This window comes from Triturus cristatus, chromosome 8 (genome assembly GCF_964204655.1).
Source record: "Triturus cristatus chromosome 8, aTriCri1.1, whole genome shotgun sequence".
Taxonomy (NCBI): Eukaryota; Metazoa; Chordata; class Amphibia; order Caudata; family Salamandridae; genus Triturus; species Triturus cristatus.
The window spans coordinates 317,585,475-317,610,737 of record NC_140591.1 but is presented as its reverse complement, the minus strand read 5'-3'; the positions used below and the strand labels follow the sequence as shown (position 1 = coordinate 317,610,737).

The window sequence follows — 25,263 nt, the reverse complement described above, 5'->3', positions numbered from 1 at the left end:
GTAGGCAGACTCTGATGTGAGGAGCTGGAGAAGAATTGTAAAGAGGAAATGAACTATCTATCATATCTGTAGTGAAATTTAAATATTGTTAAGGTCATTCTTCATCCGAAGCAGGTTTTAAGGGAGATCGGGATTTGTCTCTATGCAGATCTTGTGTGAAGGTAGATACTGTCTGAAGGGCACAGATTTTGTCTTCATGAGTACGGATTGATCGTTCAATGTTTCTACCACGATGACAATGTTCACTAGTGGTGTGACGTCGAGTATCAGAGAGCTGCGGAGGACGTTGAGAACCGTGGGAAGGCTGTTCAATAGGGGTATACTGTATGTCCATGTCCTGAATGCGCAGTCCATCTATAAAGTGTTGTAAATCTTCAGCATTGTAAAAGTCTTTGGATTCGCCATTTGTAGTGATGCGAAAACGGGCAGGATTAAACAAACCATATTTGATATCCATTTTCCGCAACTGTGGCCTCATAGAGAGGAAAGCCTTTCTCCTTTCATTAGTTTCTCATGAGAAGTCAGCTGCAATGCGGATTTCATGGCCAGCATAGATATATGAACTTTGTGTGCGTGCTGCCATTAATATTTGTCGTACTTGCTCATGCCTCAGAAGCAAGCAATGAGGGGTCGTGGTCAAGAATCTGAGGCAGTACGTGGAGAACTGATTCAATGAGCACGCTGGATTTCAAGGGGTGGATTGAAGGTGATGTCCATTAGCTTAGGAAGGACATTACATAAGATCTTCAATCTTTTCAGGAAAGCCAAAAAAATGGATATTGTCTCGCTGGCTGCGATCTTCCAGATCAACTAGCTTGCAGCAGAGCTGTGAGAGATCTTGATCTCTGTTTTGCATGGAATCAATCTTGGTTTCTACTACTGTTAAATGTTGGTCTAATCCATCTGTTTAAGTATTAAATTGTGTACTATCTACTCTGATGGATTTGGCCTCTGTGGTGAGAGAAGAGATATTAACGTCCATATCTGTCAAACGACAACTGATAGTTGACATTTCTTGTAAAATATGATCCATAGTTTCCCCTGACGTTGTAGAGGAGGTGGCCAAAGACAGATTAGACATTGACATGGCTGAGCATTTCGCAGTCATACTTTGTGGTTGTTTGAGGACTTCTGCAAAGAGAGGTTGCTTGGAATTTTTGGTCTCGTTCTTATGATTAGGCATTTGGAAATTGCCTGCTTTATATTAAAAGAATATTAATAGCAGAAGCACAAGACATCTTGTCTGGATTATAACAGTGATTAAGTCTGACAAATTAAGTATGTGTATTGAATAGAAATCAGGAAGAAAAGAGTAATGAGATAGTGAACTGTGACAGAGTCAGAAAACCATGGAAGTCACAGGCAGAGATATTTGTCTTGTGCATGCGATAATCACTGAACCTTCACTTTGGAGAGACCACAATCGTAGTAGTGACGCAGTTAATGCAAAAATGACATGCCAGAAGTCACTTAGTTGTTTAACAAAGTTTTGTACAAAAAGCGTAGCAAATCTTAATATAGCAGCAATGCGGAAATTACTGTGCTTGTTATTATGTTGCACAGTATATTAGAGGAAGCCTCATGACGAGACACTGTAATAGTGACTAGGCACTGAAAACTCAAAATTGAGAATGCGTCACAGACAATTGTTCTTGTCAGCACGCTGCAGAAGTTTTGCAAAAATAATGTGCGGAAATAGCCGCAATTAATGTTGAGGTAACCTGAATATAGCGTTGAATAGTAGTGTTGATAAGAGGAGCTTTAAGTGGCTTTGTGATAGTCTGAGAGTATATAATTCTCAGAGATTCTGAATATAATGCTCAATTTTTTAAAAAGTTGCCCGCTAATAATTTATTAATGCATTGGGGATCCAGAAAGGCACGTACGCTAAATGGAATGCTCCATTTTCAAACATTGCCCACAAGAAGCAGTCCACTGAGACTCCAGAGAGGTATGTAAGAGCTGGTCATAAGCAGCACAACAATGCACAAAGAATTCTGTGAAGAGGCCTTACCAGCATGTGAAGGGGAGCGAGAGCTAAAGAGAGTGTTGTTTTCTTAGCTCCGTGCTCGTCGAGGAGGGTCCCACTTGAGGAGAATGTGCCGTACACCAGCCACGCAAGAGCAGGGGATTCACAGTACAGAGAAAGGCCTGGCGAGCGTCTTGTGAGAGAAAGACCATTGCGTGGAATATGGCCACTAAAGGAGGGCGGAGACTCGCAAAAATCAGCCCAGCTGCTGACGCCACACTCAGCGGGTCAGAAACATCGGCGCCGAGGTACAAGGCGTATTGAGGAGAGCGTCTCCTCCGTTCGGAGTTCCACCCGAAGCGGAGCTCGACGCTCAGGCGGCCATCTTCCTGCGTGGCCAGACCACGACCCTCTTTCCTCCAGCTTTTATATTTCTTAAAGTGCTTTGGCAAAATTGGCTACGTCAATAGGTCTCAAAGGAGAGACCTATTGGCTTTGCCACTGCTTATTATTATCTTACACAATAATATATGTAATAAATGCATCCATCATATTTTTTATTAAGCTGTGTGTCAGTAAGCTTTACTTTTGTGAAGCATGTCTATAATTTGCGGCATGTGGGACTTCTAATATGGTTCTCACAAAGGTACAATGGGCAATTACTGCTTTACCTTGCTGCTGCTTCTTCTGAGAAAAATGCTTACATTCATTGCTGCCTAGACAGAATTTCAGTTGCCAAGAGGGTTATATTTCAGTGCATTTTGACAATGAATACTGAAATCTTTTTACCTGCAATTCCCCCGATGTTCTGATAATAAGACTTCTCTCCTGGCTAAAAAACAGCTACCTGGGCTGTGTAGGTTTGACATCACTGGTACTTGAGGATGGACCCGCCAAGTAAGTTTCTATTAATGTGCACTGTCTCTGAGGCCCTTCGTGGACTCGGCCCTCCTTTTCTCATAGTGAGCATTAAACCACAGGTCCGAAGCAGCTCTCTCACCTCCGACTCCACCAGTCTACTAATGGTTGCAGCATCAAGAAGAAGAGCGCAGGAGCTTGTGCTCATCAGCAACAGGCACCAATTTTATGGAAAACATTTTTGTGGCAACCATTTTGTAAATGACAGGCTCTTGACTTTCAGCAAAGTTTTACATCCTGGATAAGTCCCAAGCAGGGTCCATTAATGACAGCAGGTGCATTCTATTGATGCAGCAGTTTAATAGATACGCAGTACCCTTGGATGATCATGCGCTTAATAAAAAACAAACAAAAAACACAGCCAATATATTGTCAGAAAGATTTGGGTCTTTAAAGAAAATGCTATGAAAATTATTCACACAGGAGGTTAATTGTCCCACTGAGCCATCCATCCTATTGGCTACAAAAAAAAAACATGGGTGGAGGCAGGCGCGCAACATCCATTGGACTCAAAGGGCTTCAGCCCCCCCCCCCCCCCTGTCGTGTGTGGCAGCCCGGGATGAGACAGATTCTCGGGCACCCACACAGCCGCACCCGAGCACTTCACAGGTCTTTAAAAGACCATTTGCATGTTAATGAGGCCTCGCTGTTGTTTCACCCCTTCTAAGAGCCCCTGCAGCTCCACTCTGCCTAGTGCTTAAAGATTCAGCCCCCCCCCCCGAAATCAGCTCCACTCTGCCTAGTGCTTAAAGATTCAGCCCCCCCCCCCCCGAAATTTGTTCTTAGCCCCCCCCCCCCCCCCGCCCCCTCCCCCTGCAATTTGACTCTAGTTGCGCCTCTGGGTGGAGGTAAAATTATTAACTTCTTCAATTATCCAATAACAGGCTTGAAAGTCCAAATTTAGGATCCCTCCCTTACATTCGCTATTGACCGGACCACACAGGGAGTACAGATTCCAAGACTTGACTCCTCTAAGTGCACAAAGACCGCCAAACACACTAACACGGCGCGCACAACACAAAGCAAACACAATGAGCATCCGGCAGACGCCTTGGCGCAGGGACAGCCTCCACGGTGGGCTCAGCCAAGACTGAGTGAGGTAATATACGACGGCAGCGCCCCCCTTTCTGTGCTGACACAAAGCGCGCATTCAGGAGAGGCCGCGTCGAACACGGTAATAGGCAAGGCCACTTCTCGTCAGGCCTTTGAATTACGGCCCCCTCAGAAAAGGGCGCACAGCGCGCGCTTCATCGCCACATTCACTGAGCGCGAATGGGGCTGAGCGCAGCCTTAGTCCGCGTGCAGCTGCGTGCGGTAGGTGGGTGACAGCGCTACAGAGATGAGATAATGGAAGCTCAGCTCTGAGGGGAGATGTCGCTTCGGCTGGTGACATCATCACATCGCGTGTTCGGAATATATTAGAACTTTGTATCAGGCAAAACATTCACGAACACTACTCCAATTATTTTGGGACATTTTACTAAGGATTGGGCAAATAGATAGAAAATGAAAAGTAAGCCAAAAAGCAACACGCGCAGACCCGCATTGGATTGGATGCACATCTGTTCGTCATTATTACGTTTTTATTAACCTTTGCGAGCATAATACAGGTATTCGACTCAATTGCAGTTAGGAAACTTCCTGCTTTCTTCTGTAATCTCAAAATAATATTAAATCAATTATGAATGTGATGGCCTGATAGGATAATGAATATTATATTTTTATCTCATACAGGGTGGGGTGACCACCTTTCTAACCTAGAAGCCTCAAATCTCAACATTTGGCTAAAAACACATAATTGCCTCACATTTCTGTGAGAGAAGTACTTGAATCTGTGGGGAGCCACACATTTCCCACCACCCAACGTTCCCCCAGCTCTCCCGTTAAAAATGATACCCCAAGTGTGTGTCTGGCCCTAGTGCCAGCAACAGGAACGGATCAAACCAGCAGTGGTGGCCGGCACGGATTGGGGGAGGCGGGTGGTGGGAAGGGGGTAAATAAAAAATTAAATTAAACGTACCTCCTTGCCGCATCCTCCTCGCCGCAGCCTCGTTGCGTTTCTCCTCCTCAGTCGGGAACTCGGAGCAGGAAGCACCCAGGAAGCAACAGGCTCCCCTGAGCCTATCACAACACTGCAATCCAGCGCTGTGGTTGGTCTAAGCTTCGTGGTTCGGTGCTCAGATGGGGACTGGGAGCCTAGGCATGTTCTCCGCCCAGGCTGTAATGCAGCCTGGGTGGAGAACATGCTCAGTGCACATGAAAGTTTGGCTGGCCGTGTCGGACGGCCAAACTTTCATGCGCACTTAGGGAGTGAAAACCACTCCTCTCTCCCCTGGTCTGTCAGCAGATCAGCTCTGCCCGGCCCCACCTCGCAAAGCTGCTGCGCCGGCAACAGGGAAAAAAATGATAATAACATTGAGTTATTTTATTTTTCCTTACACTGCTGAAAAGCAGGGGGGTGACACTCCTACGCCTTAGCGGAGGAGCCTCCACAGTAAACCAGGTTTAAAGTGAGACCCCCCCTGCCAGGACTCTAATTGACCCTGGTTTGCTCTGTTCCTGTCGGGAACACTAGGCCCTATCACACAAGTGGGTTAGCATTTTTATCGGGACAAAGGAATTTTGTGAATCCCTGCAGATTTAAGAAGTTTATATCACAGAAATGCAAGGAAATTGTGCAATTGTAGGCAAAGTTTGAGGTTAGCAGGGCATTGTGAGTAAGACACATTTGAGGGAGCCACACAAGGCACTCCAGCCTGGCCTCTCCAGGGTGTCTAGTTTTCCGAAAAGTGTTGGTTTGGTAGGTTTCCCAGGGTGGCCGTCCAGCCTGGACCCAAACACCGGCGCTACCCCTATTTGCCGAACCATGTTGCATTTTGGGGCGTTTTCTACTGTAGGTGTTAGGGTCAGCCACACAAACTGGGTATCGTTTTAGCTGGGCAAGTGGAAGAACGCTAAGTAGTAGGAAATTTGTGATTCCCCACAGATTCTGGAACTCTCCTTTACAGAAATATGACAAAAATGCATGATTTTAGGCAACGTTTGCAGGGCTGTATGGATAAGAAAACATTGTTAGATCCAAGCAAGGTACACCATCCTGGATTCTTCTGGGTGTCTGGTTTTCTAAAGGGTTGGGTTTAGTTCGTATCCCCAGGGGGAAGAGTGCGGGCCTGAATAATGCAACCATTCACCATGGCAAGTAGGAGTACATTGGAATTTACTTCAAATCTGGCGGTCCTCATGTCAAAACTACAGCCAAAAGAATAAAACATTTCTCTTGCTTGACATGGGGATGGGACTCTGCGCCTCAGGTGAGCATAAAGACTGTTGGGGTTTTAGGACTGGAGGATCGGCACCAGAGTGGTCCTCCCACACACCGTGTCTTTTTCTATAATCAAATATATCCCTGGTGTCTAGTGAGCTTTCTGCCTCCCACCCCATCTACCCCCTGGGCAGGACAGTGGGGCTAATGGGGCCTGGGGCATGGGGGGAGTGCAGGCCCATGCCTCTCTCAAAAAACAAACAAGTAAGCCCTGGTAGTTAGGGGGCTTTCTACCTCCTGAGGGGGAGGGGAGGACTGGGGGTCCTTAAGGTATGTAGGGTTTTGCACTTAGATTCATTTTACCTTAGTTTTCTGTTTGTCCTATGCTTACATGCACTTAAACCCAACCTCACCTATACCACAAGAAAACAACTATGTTGCAACCCTTATCAGTTACCAAACCGTAGGATTTTACCTTAGGGAGATTTTATCCTACAATGTTCCAAGGAACCAGACCACTGCCTGCTCATAAAAAATGAAACTTTAAGGAAAACGGGCTGCATTAAAAAAAAGAAAAATTGCTTTATTAAAAACTAATCACAGACCTGGTGGTTTACTGACCCCGGTATCCACTATCCCTGTGATGACTGCAATTCCTAATGGGTTGCAAATTGCAACTTACCTCCTTAATATTCATGAGGTAGGTCTATTTAAAACCCCATTAGGAATCAGTATTTGAACCTTGTACATTTTTGTCCCTTAGGAATTGCGATCTCCTAATTGCGATTCCGTAAAAATCCCAATTAGGAAATACCAAACCTTATATTCTGTACATATGGCCCCTTATCAGTTACCAGACCTTAGGATTTTACCTTAGGGAGATTTTATCCTACCATTGAGAGGTTGACAATGTATTGATGGGGATAATGTGTGAGTGTGATTTACCACACCTGAAATTAGCATAATTTCCACATTGCTGGCTAACTTTCGTTGGCATATTCTCCCAGGTTAGGTAGGAATTTGTGCAGGAGGCCAAACCTCAAATGTAGTTTATCTTCCCATTGCTTAGAATGTGACACCGGACGTAAATGGATTTCGGATTGAACCCATGACTTGGAAAGAGGGACTCTCTCTCTACAGCCTCTTAACCAGAGTCTACGCCACAACAGCAGACCTGGCTGCATCCCATAGTGGTTATATCGGATGGTTTGGAAGTCCCACAAATGCAAGCTGGCGCCAGTGCAGGCGTGTATGCACGGTGCTTTCCACGGCTGCACACTAGACTCCGGAGCAGCCCTCCGGACCCTGGGGTCCCGGCTGTGGCTATATTCCCAGGCCTGCGGGAAGCAGCCCTAGCCGGACGCCCTGTGAGAGGTGTCACGTGGTCCGAGGAATGAGGATTTATGGTGGAGTGGGAGTGCGGCGCACAGCTCGGGCAATGCAGGGGTGGGAACAGCAGCAGGGGGGACATTGAAATGGACAGTCCGTTGTTTATGGCGTTGTCGCCGCCTGCCTTGAAAAGACATCAGCTACAATAGGCAAGTGCCCACCGCGCCTGGGTGCAGCGCACCTCACTGTGCCCAAGGGCGGCGAAACCTGCAGAGCCACCTCCAATCACTCACCCGCCCTAGGCTGCATCTGACATCTGCGCCCACCTCCATGCGTGACGTCAGCATTTCCAGGTCAAATTCAAGGCAAGTGTTTAGATATTCATTGAAAAAAGGCGGTTTTCAATGGGGTGTGAGGTTACAGTGAGTTCAGAAAAACATTGCCTTCAAAGCGCAGAAATGCACGAGTGTTTTTTAAAAACTTTAAATGAATACAAAGCAGAGTTGACCACCTCCAGGTTCATGCTGTCACGGGGGCTTTTTAAGGCCCTACCAGAAGCAAATAATGATGTCGACCCTGTAAGGATGACATCTGATCTCTGCATCGTTCAATGAGGACTTGTGAATACTTTGATGTACATCAATTTTAACATGTGTTGTGATCAACTGTGATTACCATAGACTGGCAAATTTACTGAAATCAACTGATACATTTTGAATATATTATGTATTTGTTTGATGTTTTATTTCTTGGTTAAGACACAGAAACGAAATAATTTCCTGTGTTTATATATTATTGTGATAAACACGTAATAAACATACATTTGATTGGCAAATAAAAAGCGGCACAGCAATGGCCTGATAGCAAGTGCTCCTCGACATTGCGACCCCTGCGCAAGCGGCTGGATGCGATGGGATCTCAAGAGATGCCATGTTTAACAATGTGATTATCAAACCTGGTGAAATGTAATGGATTGAAAGGACCAATAATTACTCGTACATAAAAATGTTGATGCAGTGAACTCCTACATTTCCATGGTTTGCCTCATTTTCAGGGTAAAACTCGCAACAGGTGATAACCATAGCATCCAATACATTACGAACACCTCTGCGCTGCATTTCATTGGATGAGATACTTGTCGCACCCAACCCTAAGGCCTTCATATTCAGACCCTAGATGAGGGACTCGTCAATTATTCATAGAGATAACACAAAATCATTTTCCGGTCTGATTATATGTTCCAGTACCCTTCACACCCGCCGGCCTGAGCCCACTGTCTTAGCAGCCTGCTTAAAACACTGTGGTCATTGGTAGTAGGACAACCCCTCCACTTTCCAATTGCCTTGTTTGGTGTGAAGAGGCTCTACGCATTACTCTTTGTTGTTTGTGTCTCCACTCAACAAACCCTCATGGCTAGGAGGGTAGTAATAAGGCATTATTGCGGGAAAGGTTACTGCATGCAAGAGATTGATAGCAGGACAGCCTTCACTGGGTGGATGGTGTTTCACATGTTTATGTGATGAAACAGAAGTTTGAAATCTGTGAACACAAGGATCATTTCTTTTTTGGTAATGGGGTTGAAAACATATATGCATGGCTGTAACAGGCCTTGGAGGCGCCCAGTTGGGTCACTATCCCCTCCCACTAGACAAATACAACAACAGATACTTACTCAGGACTGGGTGTTCTCTCAGATTGTATTTATTACAAAATACAACAATAGAAACAAGATTACATATAAAATCCACAAGGTAAACCCAAAGAACACAAAGAAGCATTCATTGAATCCACTCTAATCGAACAGCCGAATACTTAATCTAAGAGAGGAATGAACCGCAAATATTTACAAGGACCGTAAATCACAGAAGCACAGGTGCTCCCCATATTCCCACTCCATCCATACTTCAAGCGCGCAAACAATAAAGACAAAGAATATAAGCAATGGGTGGGCTCTCTAAGCCCACAACAAGCTAATATGTCTCGCAACAGACAGCACATGTCCTGTGTAGTAGGCAAGACCTAAAAAAGAAGCACTCGTGTGCAATCCGGGACAATGAATTTGAAATCCATGGAGAGGAATATGAATAATCTTGCTGGGAATTTAGGATTGGCTCTTATACTATCAATTGTGAGTACAAAAGATCCCACAAATACATCAATTTCTTCCTTTAATATGGGGCTTCTTTATCTCCTAATTATAAACCCATCCCTGTGCCACTGTCAAAGTAGCCCCCACCGCGTCCCCTCAAATTTCACCTTCATAGATTCTGTCTTTCTGATGTGGACGCACACCAACCTTAAAGACGTCTGTACAATTTAGGTTAAAATGCGCACTCTCTGAATCTAGATATGTCATTATTTATTGATCCGTTAACTGTACTCTCGGTGTGGATATCTGCAGGAAACCCAATACTGGGACTCATCTGTGCATCCTTTTGTGCAGCAGGCTGTGCGCACATGGGTGTCACCGCACACCTCCTGGTTGAATTACAGCTTGGGTTGTACAGCTGGGGCTGGGGGTAGCTAGGTGTAGCAGAGTAAATTAGAATTAGGAAAGGTAACGTTAAATACAACAGGCCATTGTACGGTTGATCCTCGCGCTGTGTCTCCCAATGAAAGGCATCAAAACCACAACCAAACTTGCGTAACTTTTCAGGTCGGAGTAAATGTATCTCCCTTACAGTATAAGTAATACACAAAGGATGTTTCGCTGTGTTATGTGTGTCAATAAAACAATGATAATTCAAATAAAAATTCATAAAACGAACATAACATTTGCAACATGTGTAATACCCAGCATCAACACATACACTAATTCAAAAGTGGATGTAATAAAGTATACAAAAAACTTATGTTCTTTTTCACAAGAATTTTCAGACCTTTACAATTTGGTAAACAAGTACTGGGTTATATTTATTAAACAAACATATCAAGAAGGGACAACATTTTATTATGGCATAACACGGACATATCAAATCATATACCTACCTACAGAAATAATGGTTCATGAAACCACAACATATAGTGAATGCTGCGAGCAATCCAAACGCCAGATGAAACCATATAGAAATATTGAAGAAAAAACAAATGCATTCAATATTTCTCATGTACCCAGGCCACCCTCAGGCACAAGTTAAGGGTATGATTGCAAGCAGGGCCACGACACTCATGCAAATCTGCAGCCGCAACGTTTTTCACATAATTCAGCACTTACCTTACTTGAAACATAAGTTGCCATCGGCTGCATAATCTGCAGATCTCACCCAAACACTTGTTTCTTTCTCAAACAGATGAAAAGTTACTAAAACATCGTGCCACACTTGGTGCAGCACAGTGGCAGACACTTTGCAAAGGTTAGATATCCACCTGTCAGTGATGGTTACTGTAGTCAGGTGTTAGATTGGTACTAATGAGGTGAAACTTTTATCCAGAAGGTTTTACAAAAGTGTCAAAAGATTGAACTGGCATTGCCACAGAAAGAGCAGCCTTTTGCCTCATAATTTTCCCCTTTACCCTGCCTAACTTATTCAATTCTGCCACTGGGGGACCAGATTTTGAAATACCCCAAACTGGTACATTTCACAAGAACAGAAGTAGGACAACACATTTGCATCGACCAAAGGTGCACAGAATGCCCTGACACAGCTCAGTCGCTTAGAGGAATTAAATGCAACTTTGACACATTGTGTGATCTGTATTAACTAAACTGCTTTCTGATAAAGCATCTTAACTTACCCTGCACTAGAATAAATGAAGACTTGCAGCCACCTGGGTACAATCCCCTCTTTCCGAAAGCAGGACATGTGCAAAATGTACTCCCATTTGCAAGGACGGATGGGGAAAACAGTTTTCTTGTGCACAATAACAGACTGGAAGACACCTGCTGATTACCTGGAAGAAAAGTCAAAACAATTGAACAATCATTGTCTCTAGATAAGAACTGTGAAATGGCAATCTAAATAGTGATAGTTGTAATGCTCATAACTCATCTTATCGCCCCAGGGTAAACCTTTCACTATAATTATGGAGTGTTAGTAAAGCCTGCTTACCAGTCTGTGAAAAGAAGACGTTTATTTTACTGAGCCTTTTATTGGGCAATAGCGGATATCTAAGGTGCAAGTTTTCAGTGTCGCTGTTGACCTTTCTGACTAGCAAAATGTGCACAAGGTCAAACAGTGATAAGTCGGTGCAGAGGTGGGATAAATGATTGACTTGTCCAAGGGGTCGCAGGGAGCTATCCTTTCCAGAGTTTAGTAGTGAGATATTGTAGTTCTACAGACAAGCACGTATACTTTTTAAGTTTGGCTTAGAGACCGCTTTACCTGTTTTGCCAGCCTCAGGTTTTAAAATAAAATCAAAATACAAATACAGACCTTGAGGTATGCAGAGAGGGACTTTCAGTCAGCCACCTTCATCAATTGGACTCTTCAAATGTGATTCACCATTATGTTCCGCCCACCACAGCCTACTGCATAGGGCAATAGGTCCGCCCACTTCAGTCATTGGATCGTTTCACTGTGAATGACATCATTTTGCTCTTGCAAATGGGCACATCCATCTCCAAAGAAGTTCACTGCCAGGACTGGTAGGCCAATCTCTTTATTATTTATGAGCTGGATAAAAATGTTTGCAGTATTAGACGCATAGTGATCACAAATTGCTCGCCATTTCAGTAAACAGTTCTCTTTTTATCAAAATTCAGGTGGAAAGGAATCCACTGCCTCTGGCCTACTCACCTAGCAGAGGGGTCATTATGAGCTGGTCGAAAATACCTTCTACTGGATTGAATGCAGGGAGGTCAATCAGGGCCGCTATGTATGGGGTCAATGTATGACCGAAATGTAAATAATGATGGAGGTGACTGCGGTGAAGCTCGTACTCCACTTGCAGAGTCTGAAAGGATGTGAGGATGATCCCACTCATAACATCACCCAGGGTAGAGATCCCTATCAGGTCTCATTTCCAAAACCCCTGCAGCGCAGCCACCTGTGGCAGCTTGCAGCCCCGTCAGAGCTGTGGCCGTCAGCTTCCCCCACCCCCCTATCTGTCGGAGAGTATATCTCCATTGGTTAAGGGCCACTCTGGTAATCAGAGGCAGTCCACCGAGGCCGCCTCCACTGTACAAATACAAGACGAGAGGGATGTCCCTCATCACCAACTTCTCGGACGCGAAATTGTGGTCGCCCTTGAGGTCACACCACCAGTTAATGATAATCCGCAAATGTTAGGCTCAGTAATATGATTCAATGTGGGCCGCTGCGATGCCTCCACAATAAGTAGATTAAAACCTTTGCTGGGGGAAATACGAGGGCATCGCCGTCCCATAGGAAACTACGGAGGGGAGCGTTAACTTTTCTAAATCATTGTCGTGGGATGTCATATTGGAAGTTTTGTAGGTGGTACAAGAAACAGAGTAATGACACCATTTTGAAAAAGGTTGACCTGATAGACAGAAAAAAATTTAAGAGTGACCACAACTGAACATCCTCCTTCAAGCAGGCCAGTAAGGGTTTGACTTTTCATTCCCACACCATCACGGCGCCAGGGGACACAAAGACACCTTAGTACCTGGAACCTCTCAAGGCAATCTGCAAATTAGTTGCGAAACCAAAATCCCTCGGGTAACTATTAGCTTGGAACACTGTAGGTTTCGATACATTGATATGAAAGTCCAAGGTATCACCAAATCTGTCCAGAATTTGCATGACGAGGGGCCCTGTGCGTTCGGTGTCGGTCAATAAGAAGAGTACGTCATCGGAGTACAATGCTATTCTACCAGATGCTCCCTCCCCCCACTCAAAGCCGCGCACCTGAGCATCCATCCTCATCCTCACTGCCAAGGGCTCCATTGCAAGAGCAAACAGCAGGCGGGACAGGTGGGATCTCTTTCTCATCCCCAACTGGATCTGGAAGGCACCCAATCCGACGCCGGCCACTTGCACTGTCGCCATCAGATCAGTGAGCAGTTTGAGATAGGAGAGAAATTTAGGGCCAAAGTTTGAACAACAAAGGAGAGCGAACCGATACTCCCAGCTCGCGGAGTTGAACGCCTTGCCAACGTCTGCAAGAACAACCGCTGACAGTCCCTCTAATTAATTGGCCAACAGCAGCGTCTGATATTGTGCCGTGTAGCCCGATGAGACATAAACCTGTCCTGGTCCAGATGTACGAAGTCAGTAATCAGCTGAACCAGCCGGTTGACCTGTGCTTTCGTTAGCATATTGACCTCCATCTTGAGGAGAGAGATCAGGCGATATGAGGAGTGATCTTCCACCGGTTTATTAGGTTTAAGAAACACTACTATTTCCATGTTTCTACATTCTGGAGGCAGAACGGAGTAGTCAACAGCAGAACGAATCACCCCCAGCAGGTGTTCCTGAAGTTTAGGCATATAAAAATTCACATGGAAACCATTGGGCCCCGGGGCTTTCCCAGGGTGTAGCTCCTCCAGCGCTGAAGACAGTTCTTCCCCTGTAAGGTCAAACTCCAATGCATTGTGGTCTTCCAGTGTGAGGGTCTTAAGAGGAAGGGCATTCACAAACTCTGCTATCTGCTCCTGCAACAGGACCTCCCTCCGAGCATACATGCTTTCATAGAAGGTATGAAGTCACTTTATCATTACATTTTTCATCATTTGAGTTTTCTGATGATAAAATATTTTATTCTTTGAACTTTGTTTGCATGTTTTGAAATTACACTATTATGTACGACTGTATTTTATTGCATCTTTTATGGTCTTGATGACTTTATAAAGAATTTTGATTGGTTGATTGATTGCTTTTCAATTTCCCCTTCTTTGGTCCATTCAGGATTGTGATGTGACCCCTTCCTCTTGCTTGGATTCACTATTAAATCAGCAATCTTTTCTTTTAAATTTTTTTTTTGATTTTACGGAGTTTTATATAGCGCAAACTTGACCCGAAACGGGTATCAGAGCGCTTTACATAGCACCAGTTGCATTACATGAGGACACATTCATTTTTGTTAGGCACGGGGAGATTAAGTGATTTGCCCAGAATCACAGGATGTTCAGCGTCATTGCCGAGACTCGAATCTACTTCCCCAGATTCGAGGTCGACCGCCCTAGCCATTAGGCCAACTCCACTCCCCAATGCCTAGATAGTGAAAAGGACATGACCCTGCTTTCGCCATTCTGTATTTTGGCAATTCACCTATACCAGTTTGGCATTGTCAGTCCATACTGCTGATTGTCATTTGTTCTTTTTCATCCAGCATTCTTTAAATTTTGATAACTCCTATGGCAGTTGTAAAATAATAAGCTTTCAGCCATGTCCTAATTAATTTCTGAGCTCAAAGCACTAGATCTACAAAGGTTTTGTTTTCTATTCTGAGAACAGGTGTTGCTGAAGGGACATTTTAGAAAACAAAGTTATGTAAGCAACAATTCTGCTTTGTGTGCTCATAGTAGGTTATGTGGACACAGACGGCAATGCACACGACATGCACGCAGAAGAGCCGGAGGGTATGACAGCCGCAGAACTAGGTGCATTTCTCATTCATTTCAAACATGGATATGTGTGTGAGAGTGAGGCTTTTCTTGGGCAATAAGTGGTTACTGTGAAGGGTCTTGTGTGGGTAGCATTGTTTATCACTGGTGGCACAGCGCCACAGAGCCTCATGCACTCTAGTTGATTGAGCAAATTACACCCTCTGGGGACTTGGCTCTTAAGGTAGCAAATGTGAGTAGTCAGAAGGTGCTTTAGGAGGTGATAAGAATTAGAAACTCAGATGCAGGATGACACATTAAATATCAATAACTTATGGAATAATTCACTACCTGGCACTGTTCTTCTCCAACAAAGAGTCCCTCAAGAATATAATTTTTCCCCAGTGCGCTTTGATTTGTATTGGAGCCTCCTGGTACCTTCTTGAATTACTCAAATGTTGGTTTCCACAATACACTGATAGCACCGGTCCTGGAGACATGAACAAACTAGCCAACAACACAAAAACACTACGGGCCATACATATGAACACATTTTCCCATAGACACAGAATGGGTAAAATCCTTTGATACATCTGGCCCAGTATTCCTGAATGTATCTCCACCACCTCAAGCTAAACTCTCTGAACACACAGACCTCATCTCCCCAAAGTGCTCAATGCCACTCCAGACATTGCCGGATGCAACTGACTTGCTGGGTTGCAAGCTTAGATTTGTGAACAAAGTCAAATCGACAAAAACCTAAACAACTAGCCTCCCATTAACATATATGAAGGGTGCAACACCAAATCAAACTACTTTAAAGAATGAAGCTCATCTTCACTAAAACAGAATTCCAAATGGTGCTTCAAGCTCTAGCGCTTTCTAGAATTGACTACAGCATTTTCGTGTTGATTGGAATCCTGAGAATTCACCTGGCTCCCTTAAAGGGAGCAATCAACTAAGTAGTTCACCTGATAACTACAGCAAGAAGACCAGACCACAGTACATCAGTTTTTTAGTCACTAAATTGGTTTCCTATAGAACTAACAAGTCAATGTAAACTTACTTGCCCTGCCCATAGGTCTGTCCAAGACAGCTATCCCAAATAGCTAATCAATAATTGGTTATCAAGGGTTGACCATGTGCTTTTTGAAACTTAGTCTCTCTCTCCTTTTGGACACTACAGCCTTCTAAAAATCTAGAACCCTCCATCAAACTTTCTCAGAGAGCGGTCCCTGAATTTGGATTTCAATTCCCCCTCAATTAGGACAATCATTCTATTATCACCTTCCAAAGAGAACGCAAAATCTTACTCTTCCAATAACCCTTCCATGAGGGAATATTCTCACAGTGATCTTTTGCAATAATCTCACAATGATCCCTCCCCACATCCTCAACGCTGATCACAGCATCTAGACATAGCATTGAATGCAGTAAGATTGTAGATTTGGGGTTACAGATATTTTGGGTAGCCTGAATCTTTTCTGAACTTATAAATAATGACATCATAGACAAGCTATCACTCTGCAGCGATCTTGGATTAGTGGACTCTGACGCCTCACCAGAAATGATCAAACTCAAATGATTTTTATGCACATATGGTATTTCACGACTGTCATGGTTGAAAACATCCAAAACTATATGCTGCATTATTTTGTAATGTGTAAAACATTCTGCTCCCCTAGTGGTTCTGATCTGTGCTATACATAACTACAAATCAACAAAACAATCAAATTTGTACGCAAACCTCAGAGGTGAAAAACATTACCTTTCACTTTTTTCATAGTTACCCACCAACATTTTTATGTTCTGTACAGCCCTTCAATTCATCCCCCCCTATTGTGAAGAGGCAGAAAACGTATGAGAGGACACACACAACACATGTTCTGCAGCCCCCTGTCCTGTCATACGCATGGAGCCGTATTATCAAAAGTACCCCAGTGGCACACCAGGCATGTGAATCTGCTTTTTGCATCCCAGGGCCCTTTGGTAATACAGAAGTGGCCACAGATGTTTATGCAGGTTTTTCAGTAATACAGAGCCCACAAGCACACATGTAGAGCTGGCAAGATCTCAAGGGGTGTTACCACATTTACATTGGGGCATAATTTCATGCAAATAAGACAACAATATGTCTTTACCTATGCTCCCTATTATAGACATGGGCACAGAGGCAAAGAGGCCACCAGGAGGCACACTAACTGTGAACCAAATACAGGTGGTGTATAGTCAGGGCACCCTCCAAGGGCACACCTTTAAAGGGGTCAAGGGGTCCTATGGACGCCCAAAACATACACCTGCATGTGGGTACTGTGATTCAATGCACCCACTGGGAGGATCACTGTCCCCCTTTCAAATGCAGGTTGGGTTGCTGCTTGCACAGTGAAAGTGGATCACTAACTTCAAACAGCATGTGGGTGTGCTGGGGACGGTGTATTCATCACAAAAGGGTACATTGACCCAGTCTGTGCCAGTGCACCCCGTTAAAGGTGTGCCGTGGTTCATGCTTCATCAGACTTCACTATCTGTAATATGGGCCGTGGTGCCTCCCTGACCCAGCACGCCAACCTTCACCCCCATCTGGCCATCCCTCATGTACCCCACTCACATTTGTAAAAAACATAATAGGCATCCCACTCCCATTCAACGCTATCCTCTGCATTACAACACCCCTCTGTACTATTAAACAAATAGTACCCAGAGTCCTGAAGCACATTACAACCACCCTTTGCAGTTTTTACACTCCACTGATCACCCTATTGTTTTATTTTAACTGATATCCCCTCTTGACACCCGTCTCACCCTCCCTGGACTCACTCCCTGCCCAAAAATCAAAACAATACCTGGCCTCCTGCCACCCACGCCCAACATCCTATGTGTCTTTCCTACCATTCCCGCTGAAGCTGTGCTCTCTGCTCTCCATGGAGAACACAGCGACGCTGGCACCACGCTCACAGGCTCTTTGTAAGCTGCCTGCACAGCTTTGAAAATTCAATACCAATGCAGATCTGCAGAGACCTGTGTGGCACAGAAAAGTGGCGGCTGTCAGAGGCAGGGTGCTGCCTGTGGTCTCCCACCTCACTCAGTCTGTGGAGACCTGGAATGGTGAAAATGAGTGATGATATCAAAATAACGTTAGCGTGAAGCACCATGACAGTGGCAGTCGGTGAGAGGATGATGCTGTGACTAGACCTATACAGATGCACTGTACTGAAGAACTTCGACTGTAAATACAGAAAATACCATCCTAGATCTGAGTGATTCCTGATGCATCTGTGGAAGGCTACCCTTCCGGCTTAACAGACCTTTATTACAGGTATACGAAAAGAAGAGTTGAAAACATGATATGTTTGAAATTAGAAGGTGGTAGGGTCTTCTGGAGCTGGGATATGCACCCAGCTTCTTAGCAATGGATAAGATTGGCCTTTGGGCAATATAGCCTACTTTATCGTATGGAACTGTGCCTGGGTAGCCTCAGGAATCTTCAGGATTCCGCTGGCTCTAGCTAGTGCAAAGGCTCTTCTCTGGGAGGATTTGGTTCTAGTGATAGTATATACGATGAAGTACGTCTGACCAGGCTTTTTATAAGAAGTCCAGCTTCGGCGCAACTATGGTTAGGAAGGAATTCAGATGCACAATTACCTTAGAGTCCAAAAATCACCCATGCTAGAGTTCAGTCTTACATTCAACATGGAACTGGTAGAGGGTGCTTGTCTCCACATGGGAATCCAAGTTTCTGGACCAATTAACTGGTCTCTTTGTAAACAGTCTAGGTGGACACAACTTCACAAGCCAAGAACTACTTGGAGAGCCTAGCTGAAACCTTTTCAAAGGTTCCTTCAGGGGAAATTGGGAGTCTAAAACCACTGTTCAGTCCAAAAGGTGAGCAAACTTTTGTGGCATGTATGTATCTTGTGAATGGGTAGTTGTAGTCGAGATTTTGCCGTGGTGTTATTTCTTTATCCACTGCCTCTATTGAGTGCATAGGTGCTGTTTTTACCATTTGGATCTTTTCACCATGTGATCACTTGAGCACAGAGCATCTACACCCGACCTTCAGTTTCACTGTTGATTACTATTATATGTATAGGGCTTTTGTATGCCACTGTAGCAAAAATTCTTTTTCACTACCAGCCTGTGGTGCAATTCGGTTAGAATGAATTGTTTAAATGGGTTTTCTTTTTTAAATTATACCCCTTTGAGTTGCCATTGATTGTTTATTATATATTATTTGCCTGTGGCTCACTTTGGGATCCCCCTGTTGTGCATTGTAATTTTTTCTGGCTGGGTCTGTAGAGATGGAGTCTGGGGTGCTGGAAAGTCTTTGGGAGAAGAGCTCTTATATTTGGGATGGACCAGAGTGGGAAAGGTGAATTAGGGTTGTTGCTTGCACTAGGGAGGGGTTGTGGCTTCGTGGCAGGAGGTTGTGCCCTGAGGCAGCAGATTATGGACATAAATTGGGCAGCAATGTCGTTTTCAATGTTTGCAACTTTGTTGGTGAATGGGGTCTTAAAAGTTCTAATAAATAGGTTAGGAAGTGAAGATAAGAGACTCTGGGTATGTGAGTATGAGTAATCTCCGAGTGGTTTGTGACGGCCAACAGGATTTGAAATTAGTACTTTTTGTGTCAAACATGGCAGGGAGGGATAAATCTTAGACTGGGTTAAGGAGATCTATGTCTGATTCAAAGTATCCCGTTGTGCCAGGAGGCCTTGAGCTAGAGACACATTTGTGTTTGGACAAATCCTGGGAGTGCTGGTACCCAAAAATGAGCGCTGTGGCCCCCACCAGCAACCATTGGCTCAAATTAAGCACTGAAGGTCATATTTAGCAGGGGTTTGCGTCGCTTTTGCACTACGCAACGTGGTGCAAAAGCGACAAAACTCCTAAATGAGATTTATGAAGCAACGCAAACCCACTTTGTGTGGCCCTGAGTGACTTGATAAATCACGAGTAATGCAACCTAGTGCTAATTGCTGCGTTGCATTACTCTGCCCTGAGAAGATGTTCCGTGGGAGTTGCGTGTGTGTTCCCTTGCAACTCTCAAGGATTGTGACACATTCCCAGATTTTCCATAACTGGTAGACCTGGAAATGCGCCAAAATGCTATGCCTTCCCAGGTGAGGAGTAACAAGGAGAAATATATTTATTTTTCCTCATTACTTACTCTATCTATGTGTGCTGCATTCTACAGCACACATAAACAGAGGAATATGCCTCAAGGGATTGTTTTTGTGCACGAAGGTGCCCCTACCAGCACGAAAACAATACTGCATGAACTGCAGGCACTCTTGCACCGTGGGGCAAGGGTGCTTGCGTTGGAGCTAGGCAGCCCATTGTGTGCCAGTGTTGGGAAAAGGCAGAAAGGCCCCATATTGTGATAAATACAGCGCACTCCTGCCCTTTCCCTGTTAAGCAGCACAGCGCAGCAAGGTTACTTGCTGTGCTTCATTACTTTTTAGTAAATATGACCCCGATTACCTCCCTCTTCGTATTACATATCTCTATCCTATGAATGAATAACATGCCAGTTTCATACCTACCCATTCCCAACTCCTACCTCCATCTTATGAATGCATAGCGTACCAGTTCTTGCATCCCTCCTTCTATTCCCTACCTCCATCTTACGAATGCATAGCACATTCCTCCAATACCGCCCCCTCCCTATCTCCTACCTCCATCTTATGAATGCATAGCATACCAGTTCTTGCATCCCACCTTCTATTCCCTACCTCCATCTTATGAATGCATAGCACATCCCTCTAATACCGCCCCATCTCCTACCTCCTAATTGTGAATGCATCGCATACCTGTCACTTGTCTCCCTCCTTCTATCGCCTCCCTCTTTCTTCTGAATCCATTACATACCAATCTCTTGCCTCCTTCCTCCTGCCCTCTTACTCCAGCTTATGAATAGGTGGCAAATCAGTCTCTAGCTGTCTCATAACTCCCTCTTCCACTCTCCAAAGTTCCTCTTACGAATAGATAATATACCGGCGCCTTGCCTCCTGCCTCCATCTTACATGTTTCTCACCTTCCCTCTCCTATTACCTTCCTCTCATGAACGAAGAACATATCAATCGATTGCCTCCTACCCCCATCTTACGAATACATACATAGCACAGCCGTCTCTTTCACTTACCTCTCATGCACGCATAGTACACCCTCTCTTACTTTCAACCTCCTCTCTCCACCTCCATCTCATGAATACATAACACCCCAGTCTCTTGACTCCTTCCCACTGTCCCCCACCTCCCCGTTATGAATAGATGGCAAATCAGTTTCATACCTCCCACCTCCCTCCTATCACTACATAGCATACCCGTCTTTTACCGCCCCCTACTGGCGAAACTGGCTAACTTCACAGTGGTTGCAGAAGTGACAAACTTCGACCAGTAGAGGCATCAGATCAAGACCTTCCGTGTGATTTTTACCGCATTTACCAGAGTGGCAGGTAATTGTACCATTGTTCGTAATTGTGCCATTGTTTGTAATTGCGACATTGTTTGTAATTGAGTCATTGTTTGTAATCAGTAGATGTTACAAATTTGAGACTGCAATAAATGCTAACATGATACTAAAACTAGCAGACTCATTTACAACTTTAAAATGATCAGTGGCTACATTAGTTAAATCACAGTGATAGTAAGTTGTAAGTAGGATAGCGGTTGCTACCCCTTGCTACTTCTAAATGATGTACGTCTGATTTCCGACGTTTCCTACGTTCTTCTTGCGCGTGTATGTATGGACTTGAATCTTGCTGTTTCTGCCGTGGGTGTGTGTAGCATCTCGCTGCCTCTCCTTTCCTACCTCTCTCGTGACAGCATGGATAGCGCCGCCCTATCTCTGGCACCGCCTAGGCACTATATGGCCCCTTCTGTTTTCCCACCCTCTATTTGTATGAGTATAATCGACTCTTATCTCCGAGTCCTAACTCTTTGATGTGCATGTTCAGCCTCTTTATTTCTCCCGCCTGTCTCGTGCGGTCTCAGCCTCCTTTGCACTTGCTGATGCGCCCCCTCCCCCTCCCACGAGCCCCCTCCTCCCGCCGGCTCTGGGCAGTGATGCTTGCAGGCGCCTCCTCTCCTCCACTCCAGCTCACTTCGCTGGCTGTTGGCTCAGTGGTGCGGGCACCTTTGGACTGTGGCTGCGTTTCACGAACTCCTGAGCAGGCTGTGGGCGGCTCCAGCCTCCTGTGATTGTGGGCGGCTCCAGGACCGTGGTCTGAGTTACGGTCGCTTCTCGTCGGCCGTCCCGGGGATGTGATGTGGATCCGCCGCTGCGGGCGGGGGCATAGCCGCTCCCAGGGTAAAGAACTGCCCGGCCTGCCTACGCTCTGACCCCCCTCTCCCCGGAATGGGACCGCCCGCGGCACCGGCGGAGGACACGGTAGGGACCAAGGACGCAGATGAGGGGCGGGGGTGTGCACCTGTGCCTGGAATATGTGGTGGGTATTGTGGCTGGAATATGTTTTACAACAAAAAACCGGGAGGTTGTATTTCACGTTGACTTGAATGAGAGAGGTTTAAAGAGGGAGAAAGTTTAAAACAGTTTGTCAGCATGAGCTAACTCAAAGAAGGGGGTATTCCTTCCAAATCGTGAGAATCGATAGATTAGTCCGCCTGGCTGCTACCCTTGTGGAATTTGTAAAGGGCCTTCAGCCACAAGCGTGGGATTCGCCCCCCCCCCCCCCACATCTTTTTAATATATAGTGGGTACTTATGTTCATAAACTGCTACCACAAGACATACATTTTCTCTTAGAATGACCTTCCGAGAACAGGTGGTTTCTCCGCGCAGTTGGAAGCATCTTGCAGGATTCTGGCCTAGTTTCCGGACACCTAATTTTTTAACTAGTTAGAAAAGTTTCAACATGCATTAGGCTGGGCACTGATTAAGCCCCTTAAAAATGTCTTGCTCCACTGTCCGGTGTAGTTTTCAACGCAGGATTTGGTATTACGTGTAACATCGCGTTTTCAGTGTTTAAAATGTAGTCATATTTCTGATTTTATTTCCCCATCAAAATGTAAACATCCTTTACAGTGCAAGCGGAATGCTGCTTTCTACTCGTATTTTTTTAGTGTTTGACAAGGGCCTCCAAGGGGTTCTTGCACAATAACTGGGGTCATCACCTCTGTAAATATGTTTATCACAAATATTCTAACCCCTTGGCTGTGATGGCAAACATCTGTTATGGCGGTGTTTGATACCAGATTGAAGTTTAAAAACAAACATTTATTTTTTGCAACGTGCCTACAGGATAACAATCGCCGAGATGAGGCATGATGGAATAACGAGGTTTATAAAACGGAAAAACCCAAGCAGAAAACATTCAGTACTGTACTTTAATGCTTCTTGTTAACTTCATGTATGTGCACGCACATGCGATGTGTGCACCTCCAGAGTGGCTGCGTGCACACCATATTCGCATATGCTTATTCTTTAACTGAATTGGAAAAATTAATTCCCCTCTCGTCTTAGCACGGTAAGACAAGCCCTGGCCATTGTGCTATTTTCCATTTCTCTCTTAGAAATCCCAGCTTGTAAATGGCACTTGTCCTCCCCATTCAGCGCAGCGCTCAGTCTCTGGGTGCGTTATTTGAAAGGCCCCGTGTCTGGGCGGCTCCCCGCCCTTGGGATGTGCCTGGGGCCGAGCCTGAGAACCGCCTCTGTCTGCTGCCCCCACGCTGAGCCGCCGCGTCCTCTCCAAGGCTTCGCTCGTTGCTAGGGGCCCGGACTGCACTTCCGGCTTGCACACGAGAGCCCCCAGGCGGGCTCCCGGGAGCACTGCAGGCGGGCACCGCCACAGAGGCTGCAGGGAGGATTTCACGGGTACCGTTGCCAATTAGCATGGCCGGCTTTTCGGGCAACCAAATGTGGACTTTATCACAGAAAGCCACGCAGCCTGCTTTATTATGAATGTAAATCTCAATGTGTCACAGGAGTGCAGAGGGGACGCTGAGGTCGCCCTGTGGCTTATCAACAAGTTGCGTGGTTCTCTCCAGTGCTTGAAATGGAAAAATAGAAGTGCAGGTACCCGGTACCCGCTTGTTTCTGAGAAGTGCTGGTACTCTCCAATTAAACGCATCATGATGATGTCACTCTTGAGAAGTGCAGTCACCTTCTCAAAATAAAAAGTGCCGGCCCATTTAAAGCACTGGTTCTCTCCATTCCGTTCCCAGCCCTCCCCGCCCCCTCCCAGTAAACAAACATACACAGCGCACACTGGTGTACTGTTTACGCTTTTTCTAGCCACTTTGGTAGATACATGACCCGAGGTGCTGGAGAGCTTTACCCAGGATCACACGGTTTAACCGAGCAACAGCATTCTGACAGTCATGCAATTTTCCAGACTTCCACACCGTTACCGTTAAGTCCCGTCTGAATTTTTCAGCTTGAACGTAGTGACACTCAGCCTGTGTAAGTGTTGTGGGACGAAAGGCTGGAGCATATCAACGGATTTTACATATACATACAACATTTCTTTGATTTACAAAGGAAACTGTAAAGTATTCCCAAATAACCCAGAAGGCATACATGGAGCACATTGACTCTTAATTCTGAAATTTAATGGGAACAAAGTGTGTTCAAACAAACACGAAACACTTTAAGTTTGCTTTAAAAGCACTCTTAATAAATAATTTCTTGAGGTCACATTTGGTACACCCCCTCTTTAAGAAGCAGTTCGGGTTTTCACAGCTGTATTTCTTTCACGATGTGATGTTAGGGCCAGCACTACCACTTGGAAAACATTGTTCCAACACCTCTGTCACAAAGGGTGAGGAATAATTTCTTGAGGTCACATTTGTTACACTACTTTTTTCAGTAGCAGGAGATTTTTCACATCCCTAATCTTTTCGCGATGTGACATCAGGGCCACAGACTCCACTCGAAAAAATGGTTCCAGCACCTCTGTTCCAGGGGGTGTTAAAGCTTCTCACGTGGTTTTGCAGCCATTGCGGATGTAAAGATTACCAATGTTTCCGAGTTACGTAGATTCATTCGGATTATACTGTACAGAAGTTGGGGATTACCATCAGTTCTGCCCAATAACATATGCCAAAGATTATCTGAAACTGCTTTACAAGAATTGGATAATTTCACATTAAGCTCCTTTGAGGCAAAAGTCACACGTTTAGTGATCTGCAGAGATCGAACATCACGTGAAAAGTCTGCATTACCAGGGCTGGAGTACTTACCCATTAATTAAAATTTGGAGGCAACCCAACAAGGTTAGTGAGTTGATTGATGAAATATAATTTCAGATCCAGGTGCAATAATTAACGTAGTATGTGTATTTGTAACACACGCGCATTTCATGTTTCCTCTGAGTGCTGAA

General features: G+C 45.0%; 1 protein-coding gene across 3 annotated transcripts in view; it reads left to right on the top strand.

Moving 5' to 3' along the window:
• Positions 1 to 22,028: 22,028 nt before the first annotated feature.
• Positions 22,029 to 25,263, top strand: part of SPATA13 (spermatogenesis associated 13) — a 158,203-nt gene continuing 154,968 nt past the window's right edge. For 2 of the 3 annotated variants that reach the window (XM_085621601.1, XM_085621599.1), the window contains exon 1: positions 22,029 to 22,372. In XM_085621601.1, the coding sequence (XP_085477727.1) occupies positions 22,334 to 22,372 (39 nt within the window). In that variant the 5' untranslated portion in view covers positions 22,029 to 22,333. The remainder of the gene's footprint in view (positions 22,373 to 25,263) is intronic. The other variant, XM_085621600.1, reaches the window with a different exon arrangement.